The sequence below is a fragment of the Scardinius erythrophthalmus genome (genome assembly GCF_964197995.2).
Source record: "Scardinius erythrophthalmus genome assembly, chromosome: 10".
In the NCBI taxonomy this organism is placed as follows: domain Eukaryota; kingdom Metazoa; phylum Chordata; class Actinopteri; order Cypriniformes; family Leuciscidae; genus Scardinius; species Scardinius erythrophthalmus.
Genome location: NC_138230.1, coordinates 34608835 through 34636464, shown reverse-complemented (window position 1 = coordinate 34636464; position 27630 = coordinate 34608835). Strand labels below are relative to the sequence as shown.

The 27630-nt window shown below is 39.1% G+C and overlaps 1 protein-coding gene across 2 annotated transcripts; it reads left to right on the top strand.

The window, feature by feature from the left end:
- The first annotated feature begins 17130 nt into the window (after positions 1–17130).
- On the top strand, positions 17131–27302 carry khdrbs1b (KH domain containing, RNA binding, signal transduction associated 1b). 2 transcript variants are annotated; one of them, XR_014030887.1, is made up of 11 exons: positions 17318–17617; positions 19153–19274; positions 20270–20386; positions 20598–20744; positions 21291–21427; positions 21557–21764; positions 21848–21915; positions 22142–22200; positions 22564–22750; positions 24767–24830; positions 25157–27302. XR_014030887.1 is itself a non-coding variant. In XM_081376131.1 (9 exons), exons 1-9 carry the CDS (start codon positions 17524–17526, stop codon positions 22668–22670), a joined length of 1059 nt encoding a protein of 352 aa, XP_081232257.1. In that variant the 5' UTR covers positions 17131–17523; the 3' UTR covers positions 22671–23812. The 2 variants fall into 2 exon arrangements, 1 of the variants encoding a protein (XP_081232257.1); XM_081376131.1 differs by lacking the exons at positions 24767–24830; positions 25157–27302 and having other exon boundaries at positions 17131–17617; positions 22564–23812.
- The last annotated feature ends 328 nt before the right edge of the window (positions 27303–27630 follow it).

The window sequence follows — 27630 nt, the reverse complement described above, 5'->3', positions numbered from 1 at the left end:
CTTGTAATGCGTTTCTTTACTCGTAACATCAAAAAGTAATGATTATGTCATGCATGTTACTTGTAATACATTACTTTACTTGTAACATTAAAAAAATCTGATTACGTAATGCATGTTACTTGTAATGCGTTTCTTTACTCGTAACATCAAAAAGTAATTACGTAATGCACATTACTTGTAATTAATTACATGTTAGATCAAAAAGTAATCTGATTAGGTAATGCATGTTACTTGTAATATATTAATTTACTCGTAACATAAAAAAATCTGATTATGTAATGCATGTTACTTGTATCACATTACTTTACTTGTAACATCAAAAAAGTAATCTGAATGTGTTATGCATGTTACTTGTAATGCATTACCCCCAACACTGATCATTTCGGATGAGACTGAAAAAAACGTATCGCTAGGTTTTCTCAGAAGAGGACTATGCTAGAAATGTGTCCATCTTGAACATAATCAGAATTATCAGCTAATAAGGGTAAACTGACATACTCTGGTGCACTGGAGCATCTGAGTGGTTTCCACAGTTGCAGCTTGATAGACTGTAGAAAATTCTGATGGAATCACGTCCTCATGTTCTGATATCAAAGATACGTGAAGTGCAACTTGAATGAAGTTCAATTGCCTTTGCAATATTTTGCATTTATTGTTTTGTTTATATTTTATAGCTTTCAGATGATTTGATATAATTTTATTGATTAGTTTGTTAAATACACACACTTTATCTGTTTGATTATTGTATTATGTTTAATACAGTATCTCTTCAGTTTAAACCATAAACGCATGCTGTCCAGTCAAGTGGACATCTAAAAAATCTCTTTGAAAAATGTGTAAAGAAAAAAAACAAGAATTTGAATCTTGTTTTTCATGCCCTAAGAGCAATAAAAACACATAGGAAAAAAACCTGACTGAGGTTATCATAATTCATGCATGAAAGGGTTAAGAGGTTTTGAACAACATTCATACAACATCTACGAGAAAAATACATTTGCTTCATTTAATTTTTGACTCCAAAACTTATTACTGAGATACCATCATCATGTGACAACTAGCCCTGATCTGATATGTACAGTGGTAAAACACATGCCAATAGAAAAAACACCAGCAAATTAAGAAATTTCACCAGTTTGACAACAATTTGTTGGTTATTTGGTTGCGTTGTGAGTATTTGCAGCCCATATCTGTATATGGTTGCTTTATGAGTATTTGCAGCGCATATCTGTATTGGGTTGCATTGTGAGTACTTGCAACGTGTTTCTGTGTTTGGTTGCGTTGTGAGTATTTGCAGCACGTTTCTATGTTTGGTTGCATTGTGAGTATTTGCTGTGTGTATTTGTATTTGATTGCGTTGTGAGTATTTGCAGTGTTTATTTGTATTTGATTGCGTTGTGAGCTTTTGCATCGTGTTTCTGTATTTGGTTGCGTTATGAGTAATTGCAGTGCATTTCTGTGTTTGGTTGCATTGTGAGTATTTGCAGCGAGTTTCTGTATTTGGTTGCATTGTGAGCATTTTCAGCATGCACGTGTTGTCAAACAGATGAAGATGTTTTCTTAATTTGCTGGTGTTCTTTCTATTTTGAGTGTGTTTTTATTCATTTGCAGCGTGTTGAGCTCTCTGGGCCTCTGTAGGATGTAACATATTTTAGAGCCTAAATAATCTAGCATGTAATGCATTAGCCTAGATAACTTAAAGCTGCAGTCCGTAGTTTTTCCTCTTTGCCTCCATAACTGTTCGAAATCTGCAATTGTAGTTATTCGTACCCTGGTAATCCAGAGTTCTCGCAAGAGCACAAGTTGAATTTGCTCAGCGAGTTACTCTGGTGTCGAGTAATGATGCTCATTAAATATGCCCCTCGATCTGAGCTGCACCAATCACATCGGGTTATCTGATACAGGCGGGCCAGAGGCGAGCTAAACAGATGACGACAGCGCTGTGACATCGAAGTCATTAGTAAACATTGCAAGATGCCAATGGATGAATACCAGTTGTTTGAAACGGCTTTGGCCGCTACAATGAATGAGTTAGACTTGGCTTTTTATTTAAAACAGGAACAGAAGATGCCGCTCGAATCGTTCCTTTGCAAGAAGGACGTTTTTGCTGTTTTGCAGACCGGATCCGGTAAGAGTATAATCTACCAGTTAGCTCCGCTGGTAAGTGTATGGGGTTTATTGTTGTGATTAGCCGTAGTGTTATCCAATTGCGTTCAGTGAGATTTTCAAATGCATGCTTGGTGCGATTTCATTAGTCGACACCAGACCATTCATCTTTTAGATTTAGGTCTGGATTTCCAGGCTAAATTATTCGCGGAATTATCAACTTTACGTGGGTTGTGCCTCGGAACGGCGCGGATGAATTCAATGTTTTGAGGAGAATGTGCGGCTGTCAGTCACTGGTGTGGATACTGTCATTCGAAACCACAGATTCTACTTTTTGGAAGTATGACCAACATAAGAATTTTCACCAGAAAATGTCATCTGAACAAGTAAGTAACATCCACTTTCGTTCTGATCGACCAACTAAGGGAAAAAAAGCATTGCAGTAAATCGTGCTGATTAAATCTAACAATCGCTTATCATATCACGTCAAACCGTGCAAATTATACTTTGTTCTCAAATTGTTAATGCTAAAAACATCAGCGTTGCGTGAAAACATATACTGCCCTTCCAATGTTATCCTTTTTTTCGCATGGGCCCGGTTGCAGTCTCTTTTTTTCTGTAGCCACTCCGAAGTCCGAACGAAGTCTTTTGCATTTTACAATGGGTGAATCTCCAGTTGTCACTGATTGCTGGTGATTGTTGTTTGAACCTTTCTGGATCCGCCATCAAACTGATAAGTTTAATTATATCAAGTGCTGTGAGAAAAGGCTATAAATCTCCACCTCCAACATCCTCTTACGCAATATAGCCTACTAGCCCAGACACCTTCTTTATGTGTACAGATGTGACGTAATGACGCAAAGTCATGCTCGAATTTCCCGCGGAAATCCACCAGTACCACTGGAATTAAAAATATTATAACAAGCTTACGGTTCGTTTTAGGGTTGATTTTAAAATTCTCTTATTTGTCTATAAGTGCCTAAATAACCTAGCTCCTCTCTATCTGTCTGAGCTATTAGTGCAATACAATCCCTCCAGAGGTCTTAGGTCAGGGACACAGAAACTTTTATCAATCCCACGGTACAGGTTAAAACACAGAGGTCATCGCGCCTTTGCCATTGCGGGCGCTACATTATGGAATAGCTTGCCTTTTCATGTTAGATCTGCATCTGACCTGTCAGTCTTCAAGTCACGTCTGAAAACCTACTTTTATTATTTTATTATTTACTTTTAGATTCAACATCTATATAGATATCTTACTGTAATGGCATGAAACTTAAGTTTGCGATAGTCTTTTCTTCCCTATTAGTGGTGCCCTGTAAATCCGAGTTAAACGACTTCTCGAACAAGAAAAAATGTAGTACGGGACTTGATTCTGTTCATTAGGAATTGACTGGATCGTTGTTGTTTGTCGCTGTGATCTCATGACTGGTTTACCGCCCTCACGCCAGTAAACACGTTATCAGAGAAGAGATGAGAAGTCGCTGCAAGAGGGAGGGGAAGTTATTTTGATTAAAGATCATGAGGGCACATAAAAAAAAATAATAATAATAATTAACGATGTTCACAGATAAATAATTTATAATAAATACTGCTATGTTCTTATTTTTCATGGTGGCTGTATGAAGTAATTCACTGCAATGAAATTTGACTTTTTTTTGGACTAAATCTTTAACGATGCAATCTGAAAGCTACGTGAGTGTAAATTCCTCTTCAATCGATGTACTACAAGACATGCTTTTCAGTCACTAGAGGGCAGACGCCTGCTCCAGTCAAGATCTACAACTTTTCCTGAGGCACAGAGATAATAAGATCAGAGTAAAGCTGACCTGCCAGTGAAAGAACAGAAGCAGGTCGTGTTAAAATCTTAAAGGCCCCTGGGGCACGTACACAGTCAAAGAGTGTGGGATGAGAAGGGCTTAAAGTGCTTATTTTAGCTGAAATGAAAGAATGAAATCGTGGGAATGAAATTGATCATGTGAAAGTTCTTTTGTGGCCCTTTATTATAGCAGGATTCTGGGAGAAATACACGTGTTCCAAATGTTCAGTCATGGTGATGAAAATAGAAAAATAATGACAAAAAACAAACACACTGCACAATTTTTCAACAGCATTTTAATCTATTGACCACAGGGTGGCAGCAAAGCCATCTGTTATTGAAGATGTCCTGAGTACCAATTTCATGTTCTTATATAAACAATACCAGATAGTAAAACAAATACAAATTACACATTAATATTTAATTGATTGTATTACAGTCTATATGGCACAAACATTGTCATGACAGCTGGTCTTAACCTTTAAGTTCTAAATGTGACTTTTATTAGAGGTCATCCAATCAGGAAAAGCACTGCCTATCACTTTAGTTTTTAAATGGCACAGACCTAAAAGGTGATTAAAATGTTGTGTATAAGGTTAAAAATAGTGGATATGGTATCCTCTCTTAAAGATTCGCTAGACAGTACAGATGTCACAATATCTCAGCTGCTGTTGTGAACTCATTATCACCTTTTTATTTTGCCAGTTCTGCTTATATGTGTCTCACATTTGATCACGGAGGGAAAAAAAGGTGATAAAATGTCCCTGTTTTCTGAGCTCAGTATTAAAGTGTGACGATTGCGGAGAACATTAGTTTCTGGTTTGCCCTTGAGAGGGAGATAAGTTCTAGATTTGGCACCCGTACTTATTCAGCGTGTCCTATTTTAGCCACTGTAAAGGGGTAAAAAGAAATCACACTAACCGCCCTGAATCTGTCAAAATCTTGTCCACACTGCTGGCTCTAACAGAAAATCATAGTATAATCCTTGGAAATGGCCACTATGTTATTGCCTTAAAGGCAACAGAGGGAGAGGGCTTGTTCAGCAACTAGGCCAGATTAAAGCCTAAGAGTTATTTGCCTGTCTTACAAAATTATTCCTTTCATGGGATGCAGATTCCAAAAATGTGCAAATGTGCTCTAAAAGATTTCTATTTCAAATGCTGCTCATGTGAACTTTCACTTGATTTCATACTTTTGAACTTATATAGATTGCTGTCGAATCGATTAATCGCGATTAATCACATCTAACATAAAAGTTTTTGTTATAATATGTGTATATATTTTTATTATAATTATACAGTAGGCTATATACATGCATCTCTCTCTCTCTGTGTGTGTATATGATGGGAAATCATAGTTACCATGACAACCAAGGAGAAGCGGAAAACTGAACAAAGGAAAACAGGAACTGATGAATGCAAAAAAAAGTCCATAAAAACGAAACTAAACATGAACACAAACACACACACACACACACACACACACACGCACGCATGCACGCGCACGCACGCACACACACACACACACACACACACACACACACACACACACACACACACACACACACACACACACACACACACACACACACACATTATATATATATATGAAGACTTCAGATGCAAAAGCCTCTAGGTCCGTCTAAAGTTGTTGTTTAATAATAACATTTTTATCAGGCTCCTATGTATAGGTTTCTACCACCAAGTATAGATATATATATAGATAAATATATAGAAATATACAGAGGCTACATCAAACTTAGTGCTGTGTCATCCAAGATCACATTCAGTAATCTAGTCTGCCTAAATTAAAGTGAACAATTGAACAGAACATACCATTTCCAGCAGTTAAGAGTATTTGGAAAGATAACAGATCATGATTCATAATCTGTTTTCTGAAATAAGACCCCGTTGACATATCTGAGCCCCCTGATGTTTATGAGAATTTAAAGGATGATCTCTGTGCTTTTTCTGTTTATTTTATTCATACTTTTTTGATGACGTGCTGCAAGCACGTTTGAAATAAAACTCCTGTTACTACTGAATGAGTTAGAAATCTATGTGATGTGCCCCTCTCCATCTCTCCGGGGTCCTGTAGGCTTTTTTTAAAATCTGGTGATGGTACATTAACGCTCTCAGAAGTCCCCTGGCGGCACATTCTTTCACTTATGTCACGGCCACACAGATTTTTTACGGACCTGTTATATCAAGAGAGGACTTCAAAAGCTTTCAGAAGGCAAGACACCATCCATTTACAATGAGAAATACAGTCTGGAGTCTTAGAAGCTCACCCTCGACCTCCTTTCCCTCCTCAGCCAACATAGCTTTTGACTTGGGCCCATTAGAGTGCAAGAAGAGTTAGAATAGATTCACATCAATATTACAGGCAGTTATAGCTGAAAAATGTATCAGTAAACAATAGCTTAGGGTCAGGGATTCGAACAAACCTCTAACCTAAAGTATTAAACTTTGATGCGTAACTCGTCCTGCACTGTTTGTGCTTCAAACCTGAATGGAATCACAAATCAAACAGCTTGTTGAGAAGAGGAGACGTGTGATCCTTTCAGAGTACTTTACTTGGATTTTTGGCTCTCACAGGATAAAATGGATCGTATTTTGAGAGAGCTTTTGTGACAAAACCACCTAGCAACCACCCATAACACCCTAGCAACAACCAAACAATGCCTTATACCTCCCACAAGACCACAAGAAATTGTGTCGGAAAGTTCTGCACAGGCAAACCCCACTCATATTTTTTTAGAAAATGCAAAAATCTAGCTGATGTAATATATTGCATTGTAAAATACCTTCAGAAGAGATCAGTTTAATTTGTTTTTCACCTTCAGATTCAATATATTTTACAAAATATACTTTAGGGTGAGGACATTTCTATGTTAAAATACAAATTTCAGTAAGTTCAAAAGTGTGGGGTTGGTAAGATTTTTTAAAAATGATAGTTTGTAAATGATAGTTTAGTAAATGATAGTTTTTTTTGATAGTCTTTAATTTTCATCTAGACTGCATATTTTGTGAAATAGTATTACAATTTCAAAACACCTGTTTTTATTTGAATATATTATAATATATGTATTTTTTTTCCTGTAATGGCAAAATTTTCAGCATCATTACTCCAGTCTTCAGTGTCACATGATCCTTCAGAAATTATTCTAATATGCTGATTTTTGTGCTCAAGAAACATTTCTTATTATTATCAGTGTTGAAAACAGTTGTGCTGCTTAATATTTTTAGTTATAAAGAACAGTATTTATGGAAATGCACATGTTTTGTAACATCATAAATGTCTTTACTGTTATTTTTGATTAATAAATGCATCCTTGCTGAATAAAAGTATTAAACTCTTTAAAAGTTTTGAAAAGGTAGCGTATTTAGATTAAAATATATTATCAAAAATATATTTATGTAAATATATTTTGCAATATATTTCAAAAAAATATTCGCATTGCCATACGGGCAATATGGACAATGGATGCGAAGTGACTACATGAATTGATATTCCGCTTTGCTCTTTGCTGTCTTTCAACCCTGTGCTCTAAAAGGTCATTTACACCCTCTATCCTCCGAGTGTTTGTGTCTTTGGCAGGCACTGAACGTGGGGGTGTGCATTTGTGCTCGTGAACACGGTCAGCCTGACATTGAGACAAGACTCGAGGGTGATAACCATACTCAAGGTCTTGCTGTCAAGTGCTGAGGGCTCTTGTTGATTCGTTGACAAGCGATTAGGATCAGACACTGTCTGGCCTGGTACGTGTGGCATAGTTTACTCATGGTGCTCTCCTTCCTTTCTGTTCTGGTTAATCTCCACTGTAGGCCGTTGATGATTTACATTAGGCTCATATTCAGCCTAGCTTTTGAATTATGCAAATACACACACACCACGGTCCGTTGCCTACTTGCATCTTATCAGCGTCTGCTCTTTGAAAATGCGCAGCGTGTGAGCGATAATTAGTACCTTTAGCGTTCGAGGTTCCCCCAAGGGAACTGCGCAACTTATGTCACTGACCTTGCAGATACTTAAATGTCTACTTGGTTTCAATACATATAGATCGCCTAAAGTCAGGAGGGAGAAGAGAAATCTGTTTGGATGGGCTAATCTTGATGCACGAGTAATTATAAAGTCTTTTAATGCTCTGGCACACTTCCCAATGAAGGCCTACAGTGAGTGACATGAATGACAAACACCACATGGAGGCCACCTAAAGGACGGGACAAATTCGAAGTAATTTCGAAGTAAGAAGAAAGGGAAATTACTAGCTATTAACCCTGATTTGGTCTGCTGCTCAGTAGTTCATGTGAGGCTATGCGGCTTCATAGCTTACGGAATACGCCGGCTGAATCGTGACTTGAGGTAATATGGCTGAGGTTATGAGCAAAGTAAAGTTGGCAGTATGCCATTTACTTCAAACCATGCCTGTGGCTCCCTCAAACTGCTTGTCGACATTGTGTGTTTTGAATGTGTCAGGTGGACCAGCAGAGTAAAAAAGAAAGATAGTAGTTCAGCGTTCACCCAAACCAAAAGCCAAGCCTGTCTGATCCAATTAGACAAAGTCACTTGAGAGAATGTTTCAATCAAGTCAATCAAACAACTTGAAGTAAGAATGTTCACAGCACACATTGTGTCAAAGTCTCTGTAATGTAAACCTTCACAGTTAATCATTAAGGGGTGGTTTCCAGGACAGGGTTTAAATTAAGACAGGAGTAGGCCTTAATCTAGAATAGTTAATCGTGTCATAAAAAATGGCTTTCTGAAACACAGATTAAGGACAGATTACTAACACTTGGACTATTGAGTCCTAAACTAAATTAAAACAGATTAATTTAAAACCAACTGTGCTAATCTGAATTAGCATGACAAAAGTTGCCTATAAAACATGGAATGGACCATAAAAAGCTTAAAATTGCATGGAACTGAGAATCCAATCACAAATTCAAGGAAAACAATGACTGCAGAAAAAGACAGCAATCAAAATAAATTACTCAACAAGAGAAAACTCTTTTAAAGCAAATGGCAGCTGTGGAATCTACAAAGCCCCTAAAGGGACATGGTGAAGGAAAAATAATATGAGATTGGAAAAAAAATTATGCGTCAATGCAATAGTGTTCTCTCACAAATGTTTTGCGTTCCTTGGAGAAACTTTTCATTCGCACGCAAAATGTTTTGTGTTCCCTCAAGAAACTTTGCGTTCACTCGCAAAATGTTTTGTGTTCCCTCGAGAAATTGCATTTACAAAAACATTGTGAGCAAATGGAAAGTTTACCACTCTACCCACCCTGAACTGGATTTGAACCCGGGTCTCCAGTGTGGAAGGCAGACATGCTAACAAGGATGATAGTCTATGCAGTTATACTGTACCCCTTGAGTATAGGGAAGTGACTTTCAAGCTTGCTTGTGTGTGTGTGTGTGTGTGTGTGTGTGTGTGTGTGTGTGTGTGTGTGTGTGTGTGTGTGTGTGTGTGTATATGCTGTGTATATATACACACACACACACACACACACACACTGTATATAGACACACACATGTATTGAACTTCACTGAGAAAGACCAAGTAATACATGTGTTTTCTTTGAAACATGACGTTAATCTGAAGTTAAATTACCTCCTATTAGGTTTAATCTAAGCTCTAATCTTCCTCCGGGAAATCAGTTTATTAAACTCTGGACTTAAACCAAGTCTAAGACTATTTAAAACCATGACAGAGAAAGCAGATTTCTGTTAATCTGGTTTAAAAGGCTATTTTAGTCCAGGACTAGGCTTAATCTCTGTCCGGGAAACCCCCCTTAATGTATGAAGTCTTCTCATACTAACCAGAGAAGATGAGATCATGTTAGTTAGCCTATATGTCATGTGAGTCCATTTGCAAAAAACGATAAAAGCCACGTTTAAAAAAAAATTAACTGACTGCGTGTTATTCTCTACATATGTCACGTTCTGAACCCTAAACACGTTTTCTCACAAAAGCCGGTCTTGTCCACTGTCAAGGCAAAGCGGGTTCATGTTTTACTGTTTAACAGCAGAAACCGACAAGCACCTTGTTGTTTGTGAACAGCACAACCCGATAAATCCATAGACAGTAAAAGAAATGGACACAGCGAACCCCATTGGATTCAAAGGAGAAATGTGAAGTAAATTAGAAGCTCTCACTTCCTGATGGCTGAGCGTACTGCGCAGACTCAAACTGAGCTTGACGACGTAGATGTGACGTGAGCAACCTGTCTATCTTCTAGTAGCTGTGCAAAGAGAAATCTGAATCATTCCCTTCTGAAACTTGCAGAGACGGAGAGTGTGAGTAGGAGGTGTCCATGAGCTTGGAGCAGGAGCAACTTTTGCTAAGTATTCTGATTAATTATTTTGTTATTTTGCCTCCGCGTCCCCCCGATTGCCCGTGAGCTTCTCCTCCTGTCCATACGGTAATTTCTCTACTGTGCGACAGAGAGTCGCGTGGTTATGACGCAATCGTTAGCCTGTTTTTACAAAAACTGCTTCTACGGGGCCATGCATAAGATACAAGGTAATGGAGGCTTTTATACATTTTCGTGCTTCTTTAGAAATAATGGACAAATGGAGTCTTTAAACGCCTCAGATGTTAAGTTATTCGCTGTCAAAGCGACGCCAAAATTAATGGGAGTCAATGGATTGCTAACAGCAGGTGATGGTCTGATCAATGGCGGCGCCCAGGGAAGCTTCAGTGTTTTCTGAAACATTGGCCCCCCTGGATAAATCCGGTTTAGTGAATCAGCGTGGAGTATTCAGGTCAGGTGACAAGGCTGCTAGTCACTCCGAAAAGACACGCTAGCTGAGAGGAGTTAGTTAGTTCATCAAAGCTGAAAAGTGATCGAGGATGGATCATTTCAACGAACTTGATGGACCCGTGATATCTTCTTCGGGGCGTAAAAGGAAAATAAAAGCTGAAACTTTTTCATGTTACAGTGGTGAGGGGACCGAAAAGCTCTTTCGCGTGTAGTCACAGCAACAAAGTTTGTCAGGCATTTATGTTAATTGAGGAGATTGACGTTACAGTGATTAACCGAGTGTTTTATTAGATCATAGATCACTGCCGAGATGCCTTACCAGCATTGGCCTGTATGGCAACGGAGCCCTCTCCCTGCCAATCTCAAGCCTGGTGGAGGAGTACAAATGTGCCAAATCAAGGCTGGAAATGACTCTCACAGAATCCCGGGATCCAGTCGTCAGAGGTGCTGCTCCTACCCTAGCAACGGGGAGGAAATGGAAGCCGTCGGCAGCGGTTGCAGCGGCAAAGGCTGCCCTCAGACACCGGGATATAGTGGGGCATGTCAAACATGGCAGAGGGGGCCTTGGATTGGAAGCAGCAACACCCACATGGCAAAAGGCTACTCCAACCGAACGGCGGCACATGGTGGTGGAGGAGGTGCGCCACCAGGAGGAAGCAGCCAGGTGTGCCAAGGCTGTCTCCCAAGCCTAGCAAGGCCGCTGGATGAAGTGGGATGGCGTGGAGAGGAGAAAAATCACATGGAGTGAGATGTGGGGTATGGAGGCTAATAGGCTAAGGTTCATTATCAGAGCCACATACGACGTCCTGCCCTCCCCAACCAACCTACATCTCTGGTATGGAGAGGACCCAGCCTGTCCCCTGTGTGCAGCCCCAGCAACCCTCAAACACATCCTGGTGGGTTGCAAGACCAGCCTAACTCAAGGAAGGTACACCTGGCGCCACAACCAAGTGCTGAGGTGTTTGGCTGCCGAACTTGAGAACAAGAGGGTAACCACCAACGCCACGCCTCTAAATGCCCAGACTACCATCCCACGGAGAACAACCTTCATGCGGGAAGGGGAGAAACAGTGGACTAAGCCATCACTCCCAGACTCTGGCCCACTGAACGCAGCCCGGGATTGGGAAATGCGGGTAGACCTTAACCAGAGGCTCACCTTCCCACCCGAAATTGCAGCAACCAACCTGCGCCCAGACCTTGTCCTCTGGTCCAAGTCCTGCCGGCGTGTCTTCATCGTTGAAATGACTGTCCCATGGGAGGATGCCATCGACGAGGCATTCGAGCGGAAGAGGCTGCGATATGCCAACTTAGCAGCTGAAGCAGAGGGGCGGGGCTGGAACGTGAAGGTGTGGCCAGTGGAGGTGGGATGCAGAGGTTTTGTAGCCAGCTCTACCACAAGGCTCTTGAAGGAAGTAGGGATCAGAGGGCAGTCCCAACGGAGGGCAATCAAAGAACTTGCCACTGCAGCGGAACGGAGCAGTCACTGGCTGTGGCTGAAACGTATGGACGCATCATGGGCTGCCAAATGATCGCATGGTGCCACCACCGTGCGACACACACCCGGGTCTGATCAACCCGTGGTGGGCCAACCCCGGCAGAGGGTGTCTTGTGATAAGTGGCCGAAACACCCAATGAGGTCGGGCACACAACTGGAGATGTGTCGCATTGGTGGCACCATGAGATCTGTGCCAAAATTTCACCCCACCCAAGATGACATCCCCATTCAATTGTTGTGCTGAAAGTTAGGGATCTTTAACAACCAGTCCTAGTAAGAATCCATAGCAATTACTTTTTTGTTGTTACTTTGGTTTTGAAAAAACTTTTAATGAACTTTAATTTTGTAAGTTTTAGTTATTATTACTTAATAAAAACAACCCAGCTGCAGTTTGATTGCTATTACTTGGAATGCACAATAAAAAAAACATGGTTTATAAAAATTAACTAAAAAAACAAACCAAAACAGTTATCTGTTTTTGCAAATGAACTCTTCTTATGTTTCACAACTGTTTCATTTTCATTATATTTATATGTATTCTCTCCATGTAATCGCAATGCTGTCGAGACTGTAGCAAGATCTGAGATTTTTCTTTCTTCTAAAATATCTGTCCATCTATTTGTATTATTTTTGCTCAGAAATCCTTGAGATTCCCTGTAACACGAACAAGGGGTGAACTTGCAAACTATGATTTGAAAGGCTCTCAAATGCCATTTATCAGTACTCTCTAATTGCTCATTACAATTTTATGACACCATCTTTTATAATTTAGTGCTCACCATCTCTAGCAACTCTCTTTTCAAAACCAGCCCTTTATTTTCTTGAACCTGACTCAAATCCAGCTCGATACTCCCAGTGTGCATTGCACTTTAACATTAAGTATTGCAGCAACCAAACTGAGAAATCACAAGAAGACATTCTTGCAGTACGGATCATTATAAGGAAACTGCAATTTCAGGCTCTGATCCTGCAGAGAACATCTGTATTTTTCCCGATCTCTCTTTATCATTACAGATCTGCTGGTGAAACCAGAGCTCAATATGCAGCAGATAAAGACTCCAGACTCGCACTATATCGAAACTGATCAAAGAGAGAGCGGGAAAAGCACATTACACATGGCATTTCACTCTCAGTACGTGTTTGTGCTTGCGTGGAAAAGCATTGAAAATGTTTTTCACTTCAGGTGATTATTTCAGCATCATTAGCATCTTGTGCTTTTTTTGCTTTCTCAAGAAACAGATCTAGCCTGGGGCCCTTAAGCAGGTTAAAGGGAATCAAACCCTGTGCTGATTAATTATCTGATCTCCTGTAAAGCTGTGACATGTTGAGAAGTGTGTTATACCGGCACTTCAAAAAGCAGCGCTGTATTATTCCACATCAAACACATCGGGAGTGCTAATTTTAACTTATTTCCTAAAAAAAAAAAAAATCAATATTCAGCTTCCCTTTGGGTCAAACTGATTGCATGGCTTGAAGTTATTTTTAAATCTTCATTTTTACTTTAACAAACCTTTGAGAAGTTTTCTTAGATGAATCCATGCACACATCTGTCTTATATTAAGGAATTCATTCCAAGAGAGAAAAAAAAAACAGGATACAGAGAGATATTAATATGATGAATGACCTTCGTCTGGGATGTCGGGTCATTGGAAGAAAAAAGTGCAACAATTCCTCTCAGCGAGATCTGCCCTCTAATTTGGCTTGAAATGGCTATTCATCGGCTTCACAATGCGAAGTCAGAGCCTGATGTGCAGCTCCAACATCAGTGCTTGCAGGAAAACAATACCACAGCAGTTAATAAAACCATGGGAGCTTTTCTCATACTGCTTGATTACTAGATATGTTACTGTACTGTTCCGTCATTACTGAATAACTAAACAGGAATAAATGCAACGCAATAGTACCAATTTGTAACTATATTTACCAGTGTTGGGGGGTAACGCATTAAAAGTAATCAGATTACTTTTTTCAAGTAACTTATAAAGTAACACATTACTTTTAAATGTACAACATAATATCTGAAAATATCATTTTGCATAAGTAATGCAAGTTACTTTGTTTTCCCATTTATTGACTGACATGTTGAAAAAAAAAAAAAAACGGGAGTAGGCTAAAGGCCGAAATTGTTCGGAGTGCGAAATTCGCGTCCGAAATTTTCGCACGTTAAAAAATAAATACAACCTCACGTTATGTCAATCACACGTGCACACTGCCTCCGAAACTTTCGTCCGTCAAAAAAAAAAAAAAAAATCGGAACGGATCGGGTTCGATTTTCTGCGTTTTTCGCATCCGTAACAAGCATTTGAATGGTGTTTTGACAGTTTAGACGAGCCACAGAATGACGGATACGAAAAAACGCATGCGAAAATCTCGGTGCAGAGGCGTTGTGTGTGTGCTGTGTGAACATGATGGTCATTGTAGTTCTATACTAAATGTGATCATGCATTTACTCACCGCACAAAAACAGATCCAGTTTTCCTCAAAATGAATAAAAACAGTGAAATGCATATTTTGAATATTAGGCAAACCTGCAATATTTTGTTAAAATAACACATATTTTATGTATGTAATCTCATTATCTCACTTTATTAACTTTATTAATGTCTTTGCTGCTGACCTTCGATGAACCAATTCAACTATGAATAAGCAAAAATGACTTTTTAAACATCACATTTGTGTTTCATAATTGTTTTGTTTATATTGCTGAAGTAGGAGTGCTGAACTTTCTTCTCCTGTGTCCTATTCCCTGTGCCAAAAATAGATTTTTTTTGTTATTAAAAAACAAATAAGCAAGCCCTGCCCAGGTGAAAAATGTATAGCATTAAAAAAGTAATGCATCAATTTTCATAAAAAGTAACTAAGTAACGCAATTAGTTACTTTTTAGGGAGTAACACAATATTGTAACACATACTTTTAAAATTAACATGTACACTTTATTTTAAGGTGATGTAGTTACATTGTACTTAAACAAGTGCTGGTTAATATTAATTAACTGCATTTACCTACTATAAAGTTATGGTTATAGGGTTTGGTTTATAGTTAGTTACTTGTAATTATGCATAATGAACTGTTATTACTATAGTAAGTACATGTAGTAACGTGTAACTGTCACCTTAAAATAAACTGTTACCGAAGTAACTTTTCCCAGCACATGCATAGTTCACTATTAGCTAATCAATAACTACTATTTTTCCAAACCTCCCTGAGAACAACTAAGAAACTATTTATAAATGTACAGCTTACATTAAAAGGATATATTTTTCCACTTAAGAATACTGTTCAAAATAATTAGCAATTCCTTCTGAAGGATTTGCACTATTTGAGTCATTAGTAGTGGTTTACCATTATCTTTACTTTAGAATTAATTATGCATAATGCACAATAATTATATTTCTAAGTATTTTAGGCAATATAAAAAAAATAGCTATATGGTGAACAACCACATTCAACTGAGTGCTATTACTTACTAATTTGTTAATCAGAGTACTATAAAATACACTCTTAGCATGTGTTAATACACTCAATTATTTTTCCTGTGTAGTAATGTGAAACGTATCACCACTGTATTTATATTGAAAGATGTGTTCTCCTAGATTTCAGTTAACTCAAATTAAAATTTCCTTTGAAATGCACTTCCTAAACATAATTGAATATAATTTGTCAGCTATCAGCAGAGCAGAAGAGATTTGTTAAACGTGTTGCTACACATAGCTTATAAAAAATTGGAAGTGTTTGCCTCAGGTCACAGGATGTTTTGTCACAAGTTTCCTGCTAATAGGTGCTGAGAAGATGATAAATTTTTTTTGAGGGAACAATATACTGAAATATGAGAAAAGAACTCACTCAATTATCTTCAAATGCTTTTTAAATAAAAGGATGTGACAGAAACATCATGGAAATAAACAGTGTAAACAAACAAACAAAGTAAGCAAGTAAGAAAGTAAGCAAGTAAATCTATGGGCTTACCTATAAATATTGTATGTTGCATGGGCCCTGTGAATTTAAACAATGGCCCTGGAAAAGAGAGAATGAGAGCGATAAAGCAGCACAAACAAAATATATATAGCCAAGCCCAGCCAAGCTCAAAGGCCACAGCAGTCAGCAGCCACTTCTTTACGAGTTTGAATAGTCTGACATGCACAAACAGAGTGTGTTAACCTTGAGCGAGGCTGAGGGGAAAAGGGGAGCAGAGGGTGGTGGTAGTGGTGCTAAAGACCTAAGCAGGTGTGACAGTTCTGAAAGCTTTCACTGGACAAAAAGGTTTCACTGGCCTCCTAGCAATGCTGAGCCACGGCTGACCTCACCGCTCGCTAGCACTGGCACTGAGAAGCTGTGTTTACAGTAAAGAGAGAACGGTCAAGCCATGAAGGAAAACAAGCACAGATGTGTTTAAATGAAGGATGACCTGAAAATAATAATAGTGTAATAGTATGGATTCAAAATTTGATAGGGTATGCCAGGAAATGTAATGAATACATGTAAATCATGCTAAAATCATTACTATAATACATTATAAGTCATTGCTATATTATAATTTATTGTTCAATGGATAGGCAAATTTGTCATGTTTACAATTTTGCCATATCAATACTGACCAAATTTTCACCACCAACCCCTGAATGTAATTAATTTTCCATTTTTATCCAGAGGGGGGCAGCAAACATTACATTATGTAGTGTGCGCTATCCCTTCATAATGTACCACTTAGATGAGCCCAGAAGCTTATGCAAACCTTTGTGGATGTCTCCAAAAACCAGACAGCATAGCAACATATTAATTCATGCATAACAGCCTTACATTTAATGGAAGAACATAGATCATTTTTCTATGACCAGTCCAGCACTGTTATGTGTGTGTGTAATTTAATATACTTCACAATGAACACATGTAATTTCAGACATTTTAGATTATTATATTATTGGTGTGTGTGTGTGTGTGTGTGTGTGTGTGTGTGTGTGTGTGTGTGTGTGTGTGTGTGTGTGTGTGTGTGTGTGTGTGTGTGTGTGTGTGTGAATTAATGAATAGGACAGGCAGCCTCTACCCGAAGCAAAATCAATTCTGAATAGACATTCTAAAAACTTTTACATCAAAGTGGGCGGTTCCATACGTTTAGTTTTCGTGACGTAATTTCCGCTCGTTCAAGTCATTTGCGCTCGTCTCAAGCTTTTGTTCATCTGTTTCCAGCCGCACCGCGGAGAACAGGAGCCATTGCGACTCACCACGGTCTTCAGCAGCAGTCACGCGTGTGTTCTTCTTACATCTTGCAGGACGTGGATACTAAAATAGTTTCACCGTCGGACGTTTGGTGTTTAAATCTTCATTTACTCACAAACTCAACATGGAGAGCGAGAACAAATACCTCCCGCAGCTGCTGGCGGAACGAGACACCCTGGACGCGTCGTTCACACACGCCACGAAACTTATATCAGCAGGTAAAAGCCGATTGTCAAAATGAAGGAGAGAGACATGCACGTGTAACTGAGTAACTTTTCGGGATGCAAGTTAGATAAATAGCAGTTTTGTTTGGAGGGAAGCGGGGTGACTGTAACGTTAGTCGTTCGTGGGACGGAGGGCGACCGTTACAAAGTCTCGTTTCAGTGCGCGAGGAAGGGGGTTCGTGTACTTAACGCTCGAACCAGGCACGTGCTGTCGAAGACATTTTCGGTGTGTAGCTCAAGATTTATTTTTCCCGGAGGAAAAAAAACTCTACTTTTCCTGGATGATATTAGTTATCTGTATCATCCTCCACTGTGCACGGTCGAAAGCCTTAATGCTGTATAGTTTTACCCCGTCATCCCCCGGGCAGCATTCCCATTTCCGCTCGAGTACATTGTGAGCCGCGTGCTGGATTGGGTTTAACCGAAAGTGTACAAATCATTTTTTTTATATATACAACTTTACGATATATATATATTTTTATTTTTTTTAAACTGATCATATTCAATGTAAAAAAAAAATTACACAGTAGTGATTTAAGTGAGTCGTACTACAATATCGCAATACAATTAAGGAAAAAAGTTTTACCTCACATTATTGTTTGTTTGTAAGGAGGGCTCTGTATCTAATGGGTCAACGTGGCGTTTCTTTGTAACGTTACACATCCAGTCCTAGCCTACATGCGCTTATCGCGTTTGTCTAGACTGAAAGATCTGGAAAGCTTTAGATGAAATCGTCCAAGCCCGATGAAATCAAATTGAAGCCGGCTGAAAATCTTAAGTTTGGGATTTGTCGTAGTAATAAAAACCACGTTCCTTACCATATGTGCCTTTAGTGTGGGAAGTGTTGCATCTGGAGATGAAATGGATTTTTTTGGTGTAGGAAATGTCTTTTCCTGGCCTCGTTTCACCACGTCTTATATCATCAGTGAAGTGGGAGTTTAACTGTATCTTGTGGTTTATATTAGCAGATCGGTTCCATAAGTTACATTTGCAGAGGCGTGTAAATGTTCAGTGTTTAGCATCAGACTTGCATTAAAAAGTTCCCTAGTGAAGCTGAGTCTATTGATTGGTGTTTCCTCCCAGTGTCTTTGAGGCAAGCACTTTTCTTTGCAACCTGAAGCAAACACTTAAGTCTCAGGCATACATTTGCCATTGAAGTAAAATGACCTGGAGAATATTTCAGGCCTATACATTTGTAATCATTATCCAGCATTTCATGTTATGAGGAGAAACATAATAAATGTATGTTATCAGTGAATATATGATCCCTGTTGAGTATGATGCATTCATACTTAGGGTTTTAATTTTAAAAGGGGCAAAACTGCTTTTTGCTGATTTTAACTCTGCAATAAGTTTCTGACCTTGTCTAATGTGGAAGGCAAGAAATGTGTGCTAATGTCTTTAGTGGAATCAGTTTGAAAAAATGTATTTTAATTGATTGGTAAAGTGTCTTCAAATATCTAGTAGTTTTAGTATTTACATTTAAATGTTCAAATCTCATGCCTAATAATGTATCTTGTGCTTTTTAGAAATTGAAAGGGTTCAAAATGGGGAGACCGAGAAAGATACAGAAAGCTACCTGGACCTCTTTACAACTAAAAACATCAAACTGAAGGAAAGGGTTCTCATACCAGTCAAGCAGTACCCTAAGGTGAGTGTCATTGTGGTATTTAGGAACATGTCTGCTGTGCTGATTTACTCGATTACATGTGTGCTGTTTCCGATCTGGTGTTGAAGGAATGTGTAACACCTCAGTAATCACAAGCAAAGGTTACCTGAGGATTCTTGGGAGGTATTATATTTGTACAAACATTTGAGACGAAGTAGAACTTGTTTATAGAATTTAATTAGTTTTGAAAAGCACTAATAGTGTGAAATGATACGTCTACAGTCCCCAGGGATGCATTTTGACAAATTTGCAAACCTTTGATTGCCAAAACCCGTGAAAGGCCTGTAATTTGTCATGAAGGGGCTTAAGATATTTTCGAAATGCATGTTTCTTTGTGCATGTCCTGTGATCGCTTACCTGCCAGAGGTGATCAGACCGTTTGAGTCCTCTGCTGTTTTAGAGAGCATGGCAGTGTTTTTCTTTGACCTTCCGTGTTTAAAGTTTGCTTGCCAGATCAGTTGAAACTAGCTAGCTTTTTTTTGGTATGTGAATCAGATTGGTATGTGATTTATGCGTGACTGATTATGCTGCTAATTCTTACGGTTTCTTTTTAGAGTCTGTTAGATCTTTGATTTATGACGTTTGCCTCACACCTGTCAGCTGCACCTCTTACCGCTGTTACCATGAATTCAAATATTGGACTTTTTTCCCCCTTTCTTTTTGTTGAGTGGCACTTGTTGATTTGTGCACAAAACAGATGTTTTCTGCTGTCTCCCGGAATTTTTTTTGCCCTCCCATTTTAGTTGTCCTCGTGCGTGTTCACAGACCACCTAATGTTACCCCTCGCTTTGGTGTCGAGGAGAGCACAGCTCCAGCCTTTGATCTGTTTGCATTCCATTTAATCTTGTCCTGTTCAGGAAGATCAAAACTGTTGAGCTTTCAGTCCTTGAAAACAAGTACAGTCAGGCTAAGTTAAGAGCTGTAGATTTCCTCAAATGCTGTGGGTTTAATATTTAATTTTCTGTTGCTTTGTGCAGTTTAACTTTGTTGGAAAGATCCTTGGACCTCAGGGGAACACCATCAAGAGACTGCAGGAGGAGACGGGCGCTAAGATCTCTGTGCTGGGGAAAGGATCCATGAGGGACAAAACCAAGGTAAAGTGCTATTGAGGTTATTTTTAAAGGTATGAATGATTGCTGCAAGAACAACTTTTTTCCTAAGGTAGCTTTAAACTTGAAAAATTAAAGGGATGGTTTTAGGCTATTTGATTCATCACATTTTGGTTGTCTTGCTGTGTGTGAGTGAAGGTTAAAAGACACCAACTAAGGGTAAATTGGATCTGCTGAACTTATTTTTGTCCTTCAGGAGGATGGCTTGAGAAAGAGTGGAGAGCCGAAGTACGCACACTTGTCCATGGAGCTTCATGTGTTCATCGAGGTGTTTGCTCCTGTTCCTGAGGCGTACATGCGCATGGCTCATGCCATGGAGGAGATCAAAAAGTTCTTGTTCCCTGTAAGTACTGAAATATGCTCTGGATTCAACAAAGGCAGCCCAGAGATCATGTTTTGCAGTGAAGTGCTGATAATGTGTTTTGTCTAAGCTTTCTTTGTTTATAGTGCTGTGATTTATGAATTCCAAATGGGCCATTGTTTAAGTCCAAAACGCCTGCGTTGTTGGACTGTAACTCTACTTGCTTTGCCCGTGGTGGCAGATTAATATTTAATCTGATAAATCGGTTGTTTTTGTGCTCACTCCTGTAGCTGGACTGAGTGACTGAAAGGTTTTGCAAAACAATGTTTCCCCTTTGAGAGCAAACTTCTGTGCCCTGTTCTAATGGCCTCGTGTGAGCTATGCAAGTTTGTGTTTCTCAAGGCCTAATGCTGGTTCTTCATTGTTAAGAGATAACTATAGTTGTGTTGTCCAGCTCTTTAAGCATTGGATTTTGTAGATTTTGTTTTGTTTAGGATTTTTTGTTTTTTCATTTCTTATATTCTGAGACTGTTCCTGTGAAGTGTCTGTAGTGTTGTCATGTTAGTGAGCTGTGTGCCTGTCTCACAGGACATGATGGATGACATTTGCCAGGAGCAGTTCATGGAAATGAAGTATCTAAATGGGGGTCAGGAACATGGAGGTAGAGGCCGAGGTGGGCCACCCATCAGAGGCCGTGGAGGTCTTCCTCCTCCTGGGGCACCCAGGTAACATGCATCTATTTAATATTCATTGTGACCGTTAGTTTGAGCGGCTAAACCTGATTTTTAATGCAATGAGAACTTCTATTTTGTAGATTTAGGTGAGTAGAACATTAACACTTTTTACTCTTGCAGGGGTCGTGGGATGCCCCCACGTGGAGGTGGCCGTGGTGGTCCCCCTCGAGGTGGAGCCGCAAGGGGAGCTCCTGCCGGTAGAGGTGGACCATCAGCCCAGCCTCCCAGAGGAGCAGCTTCCAACCGTGCCCGTCCACCCGCCCCGTCTCAGCGAATGCCCCCTCCACCAGCCCCGCACCCTCCGGCCCAAGACTCATACGAAGACTATGTATGTTTCTTTATTAGAAAATATATCTTCTGAGTTTGCTTTGGAGATGTTGAGTGCACTGATTGTATTTTCCGTTTCCTCAGTCTTATGACGAGAGCTACACAGAGCCAGGCTATGAATCCTATGACAGCTACTACAGCCAGCCACAAGCGTAAGTTGATTGAACACATAATATTATTACTGCTGGCTCGGGACTTCGAAAGTCCAAGTTTCCTCAAAAAGATCAACTTTGCCTATAATTATTGGGGTTTATGGAGGCTTTTTGGAAACATCCCAGTGTCTTAAAAGCACAATTGTGCTTGGCTTAGTATGTTATTTTTGGAAATTTAGGCCGGTTTCTCTTCAGTTAGTTTGAACAGTGTTTGTTCTTTTTCCAGAGAACCAGAGTACTATGATTATGGACACGGAGAGACACAGGAGGGGTATGAAAACTACGGTAAGATATTTGCCTTTGAATACGTTTTTTTTTTTTCTCTTTTTTTTGATCTGTCACTGTGTGGGCCAATTAAGTTGTAACCCCTCACTTGCTGTTGATAATGGTTTCAAACATTTATTGTAGTTAATGAAAGGGTGAGGTTTTGTTATAGCTATTACAATTGATAATGCTAGTGTAACACAACAGGTACCTTATTTTTGGATAATTCCTGTTTAAAACCAAACACAGACTTGCCTTGGTATTTTGAGCAGTAATGTTTTTAAGCTGAGGCTTCGTGAAAGCTCAGTTATTTAAACATCTTGGTAAGCTATTGTTTGCTTGCTTTATCTTTAACTTTTTGCACTGTTGTGTTTGCTCCCGTAGCTCAAGATGACTGGAACGGGACACAGCGCGCTGTTGGTGGTGGAAAAGCTCCCACTCAGAGACCGACTAAGCCTGGATTCAGGGAACCCCCCTATGGACGATACTAAGTCTGACTAGCGGAAAGTCACCCAACGCGTCGCCATAACTGTCTCCCATGGCAGCTCACACTTTAAGCTACCCGACAAAAGTAATTGTCTGTTTTTTTTTTTTCTCGTTTTTTTCTTTTCTTTTCTTTTTTCTCGTTTTGTGTTTTTTACTCCGGACTTTAAAGAAACTTGACGGAATGGCATTCGAATGCCTCAAGAATCGATATAACTTTTAGAAGGGATTAAAGTTTAAACATTGCTGTTTTTTTATTTGTTTTTGCAAATATCTTTTCCTCTGCTCATACCTACCCTTGCTTTTTTGCATTTGTCGATGGTAAAAGTTTGTCAAATGATTGGAAAAAGTATTTAGTTGAAAGGTAAACCCTAACAACTGTACAGCCACTTTTTGTGTCTCAGGACACCACTTTAATTTGTGTTACCTTAAAAACTCTGCTGAGGTGCAGTTGCAGATTCCCATGTAGGCTACATTTCAAAATTCTGTTTAATACTAGCATATCAAATAGACCCTAAACTTAATGTCTGTTTTGTAATAAGGAATATAAATTACTGAAAGTCAAAATGTCTTTAATTGTATTTCCAACAGCCATTGATTATTCCTCATTTGATTTAAATAGTCTTAAAAGCTGTAAATGTAGATTTAGGCCTCAATATTTTTCCTTGTATTTTAGAGTTTTGAAATATAGCCCAATTAGACGCTGTTGAGATGGAATGTCCTCAAATCCTTAATTTGTTAAAATAAGATGTTACTCTTCAAAACTGTTCTGTAGAATAACCCATGTTTGGCTACTTATGTAAAACATAATAATCAAAAGTCAGATTATCATGGATGCCACCATGCTATATAAACTGCATGCAAAAACTGCTTTAAAAAAAGGATTTGGACAACAATCTCCACAAGGGTCATCTCTTTCTTATGTAAAGGGATACTGCAGCTAAAACCGACTATTGTATATAATTTAAAAAAGGAAAAAGAAAAAAACAACTCACATCCAAACTGTACTTTACTGCCATTTAGTATTTGTATCCTCTCCATAAAATGCAGAATGACATGTGTAAGCTTGCCTAAATAGGTAACTAAATCTGTCCAAAACATGTTTTGCAGCAGTTGTCAATAAAGCCTAGATTGTTTTTTATGAAACTTTAACCTGGTTTATTTTTCTTTGTCTTCATAAAATCTGAAATGGCCTTTTAAATAACTCATAACCTTCGGTTCCAATCATTCTTCCTCTTCAAAAACAGATTTTAAATTTAAAACAATGCATGTAGTCTGAAGACGTAAACTACACTAAAGGAGTCTGTTTAAAGTGTTTGATCTGACAATTAAAAGCACACCTTTAATGTTTCTCTCTCTTTTTATACTTAAAAAGGACCCTAGAGGTAAGACCTGTGCTCTTTAAAATAACCTGGATAGCTTCCTAATGTCTATAGAGAGAACTAAAGCATTCGATGCTTGGGTATGTATTAAACTTTTCTTGAATGACATTCTATTTTTGGTCTCTCTCAGAATGGGAAATGTATTATAGCCTGAAATAATTTGAATTTAAAAGTTAAGCTTGCAGGGGCCATATTTGTCAAGTCTGATGCAAAGACACGTTGGCTGCTTTTAGTAAAGAGGGCAGGAGAGGACTGTTAAACTTAAGTGCAGCATTGTAAAGGTAACCCTAACCCTAAATTTGTGAGTAATGTTACATTTATTTACTTAAAAGTATTTGGTGACGGCGTGCAATGATTTAAAATATTCAGTCGTTTAAAAATATAAAAGTAAAGTGGAAAAAAATATACAAACACGCAGTAATAGATTTTGCTTATAATAATATTTGTGTACTAACATTCTAGAGCAGAATTGTAATGCAACTCATGCTAAAAGTGCTCAGTGTCAAATCTAGATCCATCTATGTTTGTAATGCTGCTCCTGTTTTTTTCTTTTGCGATTTGTTTAACGTATTGAAGAACTCAATGTCCTACCTGAAAATGTTACCTGGGAAAGCTTGAGTTGCATGACTCAATCTTGGAAGATTGCATGAGTTTATTCTATACAATATAGTTTATTATAGCAATGTTTGGTTGTTCGCTCATAGTGTTCTCTCTTCCCTCAGGTTGTGATGCCTGGAAATTCCTGGAAATGGAAAGTTTAAACAAGAATATCAGACCTCTCCTCAGGTCAGTTTTCCTTTCTTTATCCTATTGTTCTCTGTAGTTTTAGTCCATTCCTGTTCTGATGAGTCAAAGCTTTCCAAATCTTCGTGTTGTGCAAGAAGCTCTGAATGGTATGAAGCTGCACTGCCTTAATGGGCTTTCTTCCGGTTTCCACTATGTACTCAGCTCAGTAATTACTGGTAGCTTCAGTGGCCTAATTTGATTGATGTGATATCATACAAGATGAATCAGATGTTTGGCTCAGAGGTGTGTGTGTGTGTATTTGCGTCCGTGTGTGTGCTCCTCCCCCTTTTGGTCACTTTGCTGATTGACTTGTAATTCTCCTACAGGAAAAGACAAGTGTTTGTTTGCAGTGTAAGAGCAATCTTACCTTTGAACACCAGCAGTCTTTATGGAACCATGGACGGTCTGACTGGACAGCTTCTGAACGGAGTGGAATGGCAGAAATCGCTGGTCCTGTCAGCTAAAGTTTAAACCAGCAACCTCTTAAAAAGGGTTAAGTCTTCAGGTCTGGTGCTGTGTATATCTGCTCTCCAGTGGTTATGCAAAGTCATTTTTCTGTACTGAAAAGTTTCATTTACTGTTCACCTCAAGTGCTTTCTAAGCACACTTAACGGAAATGTTCATCTTTAAATTGACCTTCTGCTCATGTTGGCCAAGAAATCATTTTAACAAGCTTGAAAAATTCTGTCCGGGCTCTCTAAACGTCTACCTCAGACAATACTCAAGTGCTTTATTCTGCAAGACAAGCATGTCTTCCCCAGTTCCTCGCTCGGAGGAACGTACATGCTAATTTAGGGCTGTCCGGCCCCTATCTCTTAGCAAAGACTTTGTCCTTTAATTGCCTTGGTAATTTTTGTCTTGCTCTCGAGTAGATATGTTTGGATGGGTTTAAGCTGCCGGAACTCTTGCAGTTTGTGTGAATCACAATTGAATTTTCCATCTCATGACCCAAACACAAAAATCTCCAGGGGTTTGCAACTGTTCATAACTAAATCATACTAACCTTAAATTCTGGATAAAGGTCTTTCTTGCCCTAATTGAGAGCTTTCCATAAATTCAGCTTTTTCTAATCCTTGCTGTGCTGAGTCTGAATTTAGCACTGCATGGCTTTTGTGCATGTCACTGTCAGTATGTATTGCTGTAGCTTTCATCTTTTTTCCCCTCAGCACACGTATGATTCGAGCCCGTCATTCTGACCAATTACCGCCGATGACAGTGTGTCCGTCCCCCGCGGAGCCGCCACTGGTTGCCGACTGGCTAACAGGACTAATGCCTTATTGCATTAGAGACAAATCTGTCCTCAGCACAGATTTTAATAAGCATCAGCCACTGCTCAAGTGGTGTCGAACAATGGGTCCACGTGGGTAGGAGGTTGACCGATGTGTATGCGGGCTTTACCGTAATGAGAAATTGCAAAAGCAGATAATGGAAATATTTATTTTCTGGACAGATGCTAGGGGGTAAAGAAAACTCGAAGGCTCAAGGAGGTGGAAATGCTCAAACCAACTGTGTGTACTAAATGGGTCTTTGTTTACAGTCATATTTGTTTGCGTTGGACATGCGTGGCCTACAGCTGCTGGGAAAATGCCTCTGGGGTAATGTGCAAGATGTGTGGTGGTCTAAAATCGACACATTGTGCATGCTGAATACAGGAAGCATGGCTTTACGAATGCAAATTAAATGCTTGCATCAATGTCTGTCTGTCTGTCTTCCTGCATGGCTATTTTGCTAGTTTCACACCTAACCAGTATACACTCTCCAGGGAGTCAGGGTTTTGAGTGCATAGGGAGGAGTTGTGATGTTTTCTGGCTCATGTCCTGGAGAACCATGGCTGCTGGCCACCTCCTTCAGTGCGAAATGCTGGTAATAACTTAGCCTCCTAAAGGTCTCTCTCAGTGTGCTGTGATGAAAATGAATTAAATCCATCCATGTGGAATCTGGCTCGAGTAATCCGTAGCCCTCCAGGACAAAGCGTTGGACACCTCCACCTTGGCTGTCGCTGAAGTAACATTCCATTGCATGTTTTCCAGCATCCACATAAGCAGACACGCCTAAAACAATGTCGGGAAACCATGGGAATTGCTTGGGATTAGTGATGAAATACAAGTGCCAGGAGTCTGTATTCTATTGTTTTCTTAAGGAGATTGACGAGTCTGTATTTCAATGCAGCTAAACTGGATTTAAGCTTATTGAAGTGCTCGTCTTTCAGCATAGCTGTTGGCCTTATTTCTGTAGAAGCAAACTAATGCCTTTGGGGCTGTAGAAACCTTTCGGTGACTTAAGGGAGCGGACAGAATTTTTCACTTTTGAAAGTTATTCAAACTTGTTTGGAAGTTGGTGCATCCAAAAGCACTCGTGCACTCACAGCCTGCAAATTATTACATACTTCTACCAAGAGAATACCTAATAAATTGCCATTTGTTTTTACCTATTTTGTAATGTAAAATAAAAATAAATAAATTCTAGACCTGGCTCCTGTGTCTCTCTCAAAGCTTGTCTTTATGTTTCTTGATGGCTCGTTCTGCTCAGGTTTTTGGACTGTGAATAAATGGACGCAAATATGACAATGTTCAACGGTAATTTAAAATCTAGTTACCGTTGTTGGTAATCGGGAAAGGGTTTTGTCTGTGTGTAGTTTCCTGCATGTAGCAACTTTGGGTGATATTAAATCATTTATTGTATTATAAAAATGTGCAGTAGCTCAAACAGTAAAGCAATGCACTCAGTCAACTACTATCTGTATCAAACGATTCTAATTTGTCAAGCCATTTAGCTTTTAAATATTTCATGTTGGGATCAG

What these genes read in the sequence shown, in the direction of transcription:
- khdrbs1b (XM_081376131.1), top strand. Translation starts at nt 17,524, where the DNA reads ATGGAGAGCGAGAACAAATACCTCCCGCAGCTGCTGGCGGAACGAGAC. An exon ending in AAGACTCATACGAAGACTAT is followed by an intron (nt 21,765 to 21,847) that starts GTATGTTTCTTT and finishes CCGTTTCCTCAG; the next exon opens with TCTTATGACGAGAGCTACAC. An exon ending in GGAGGGGTATGAAAACTACG is followed by an intron (nt 22,201 to 22,563) that starts GTAAGATATTTG and finishes TTGCTCCCGTAG; the next exon opens with CTCAAGATGACTGGAACGGG.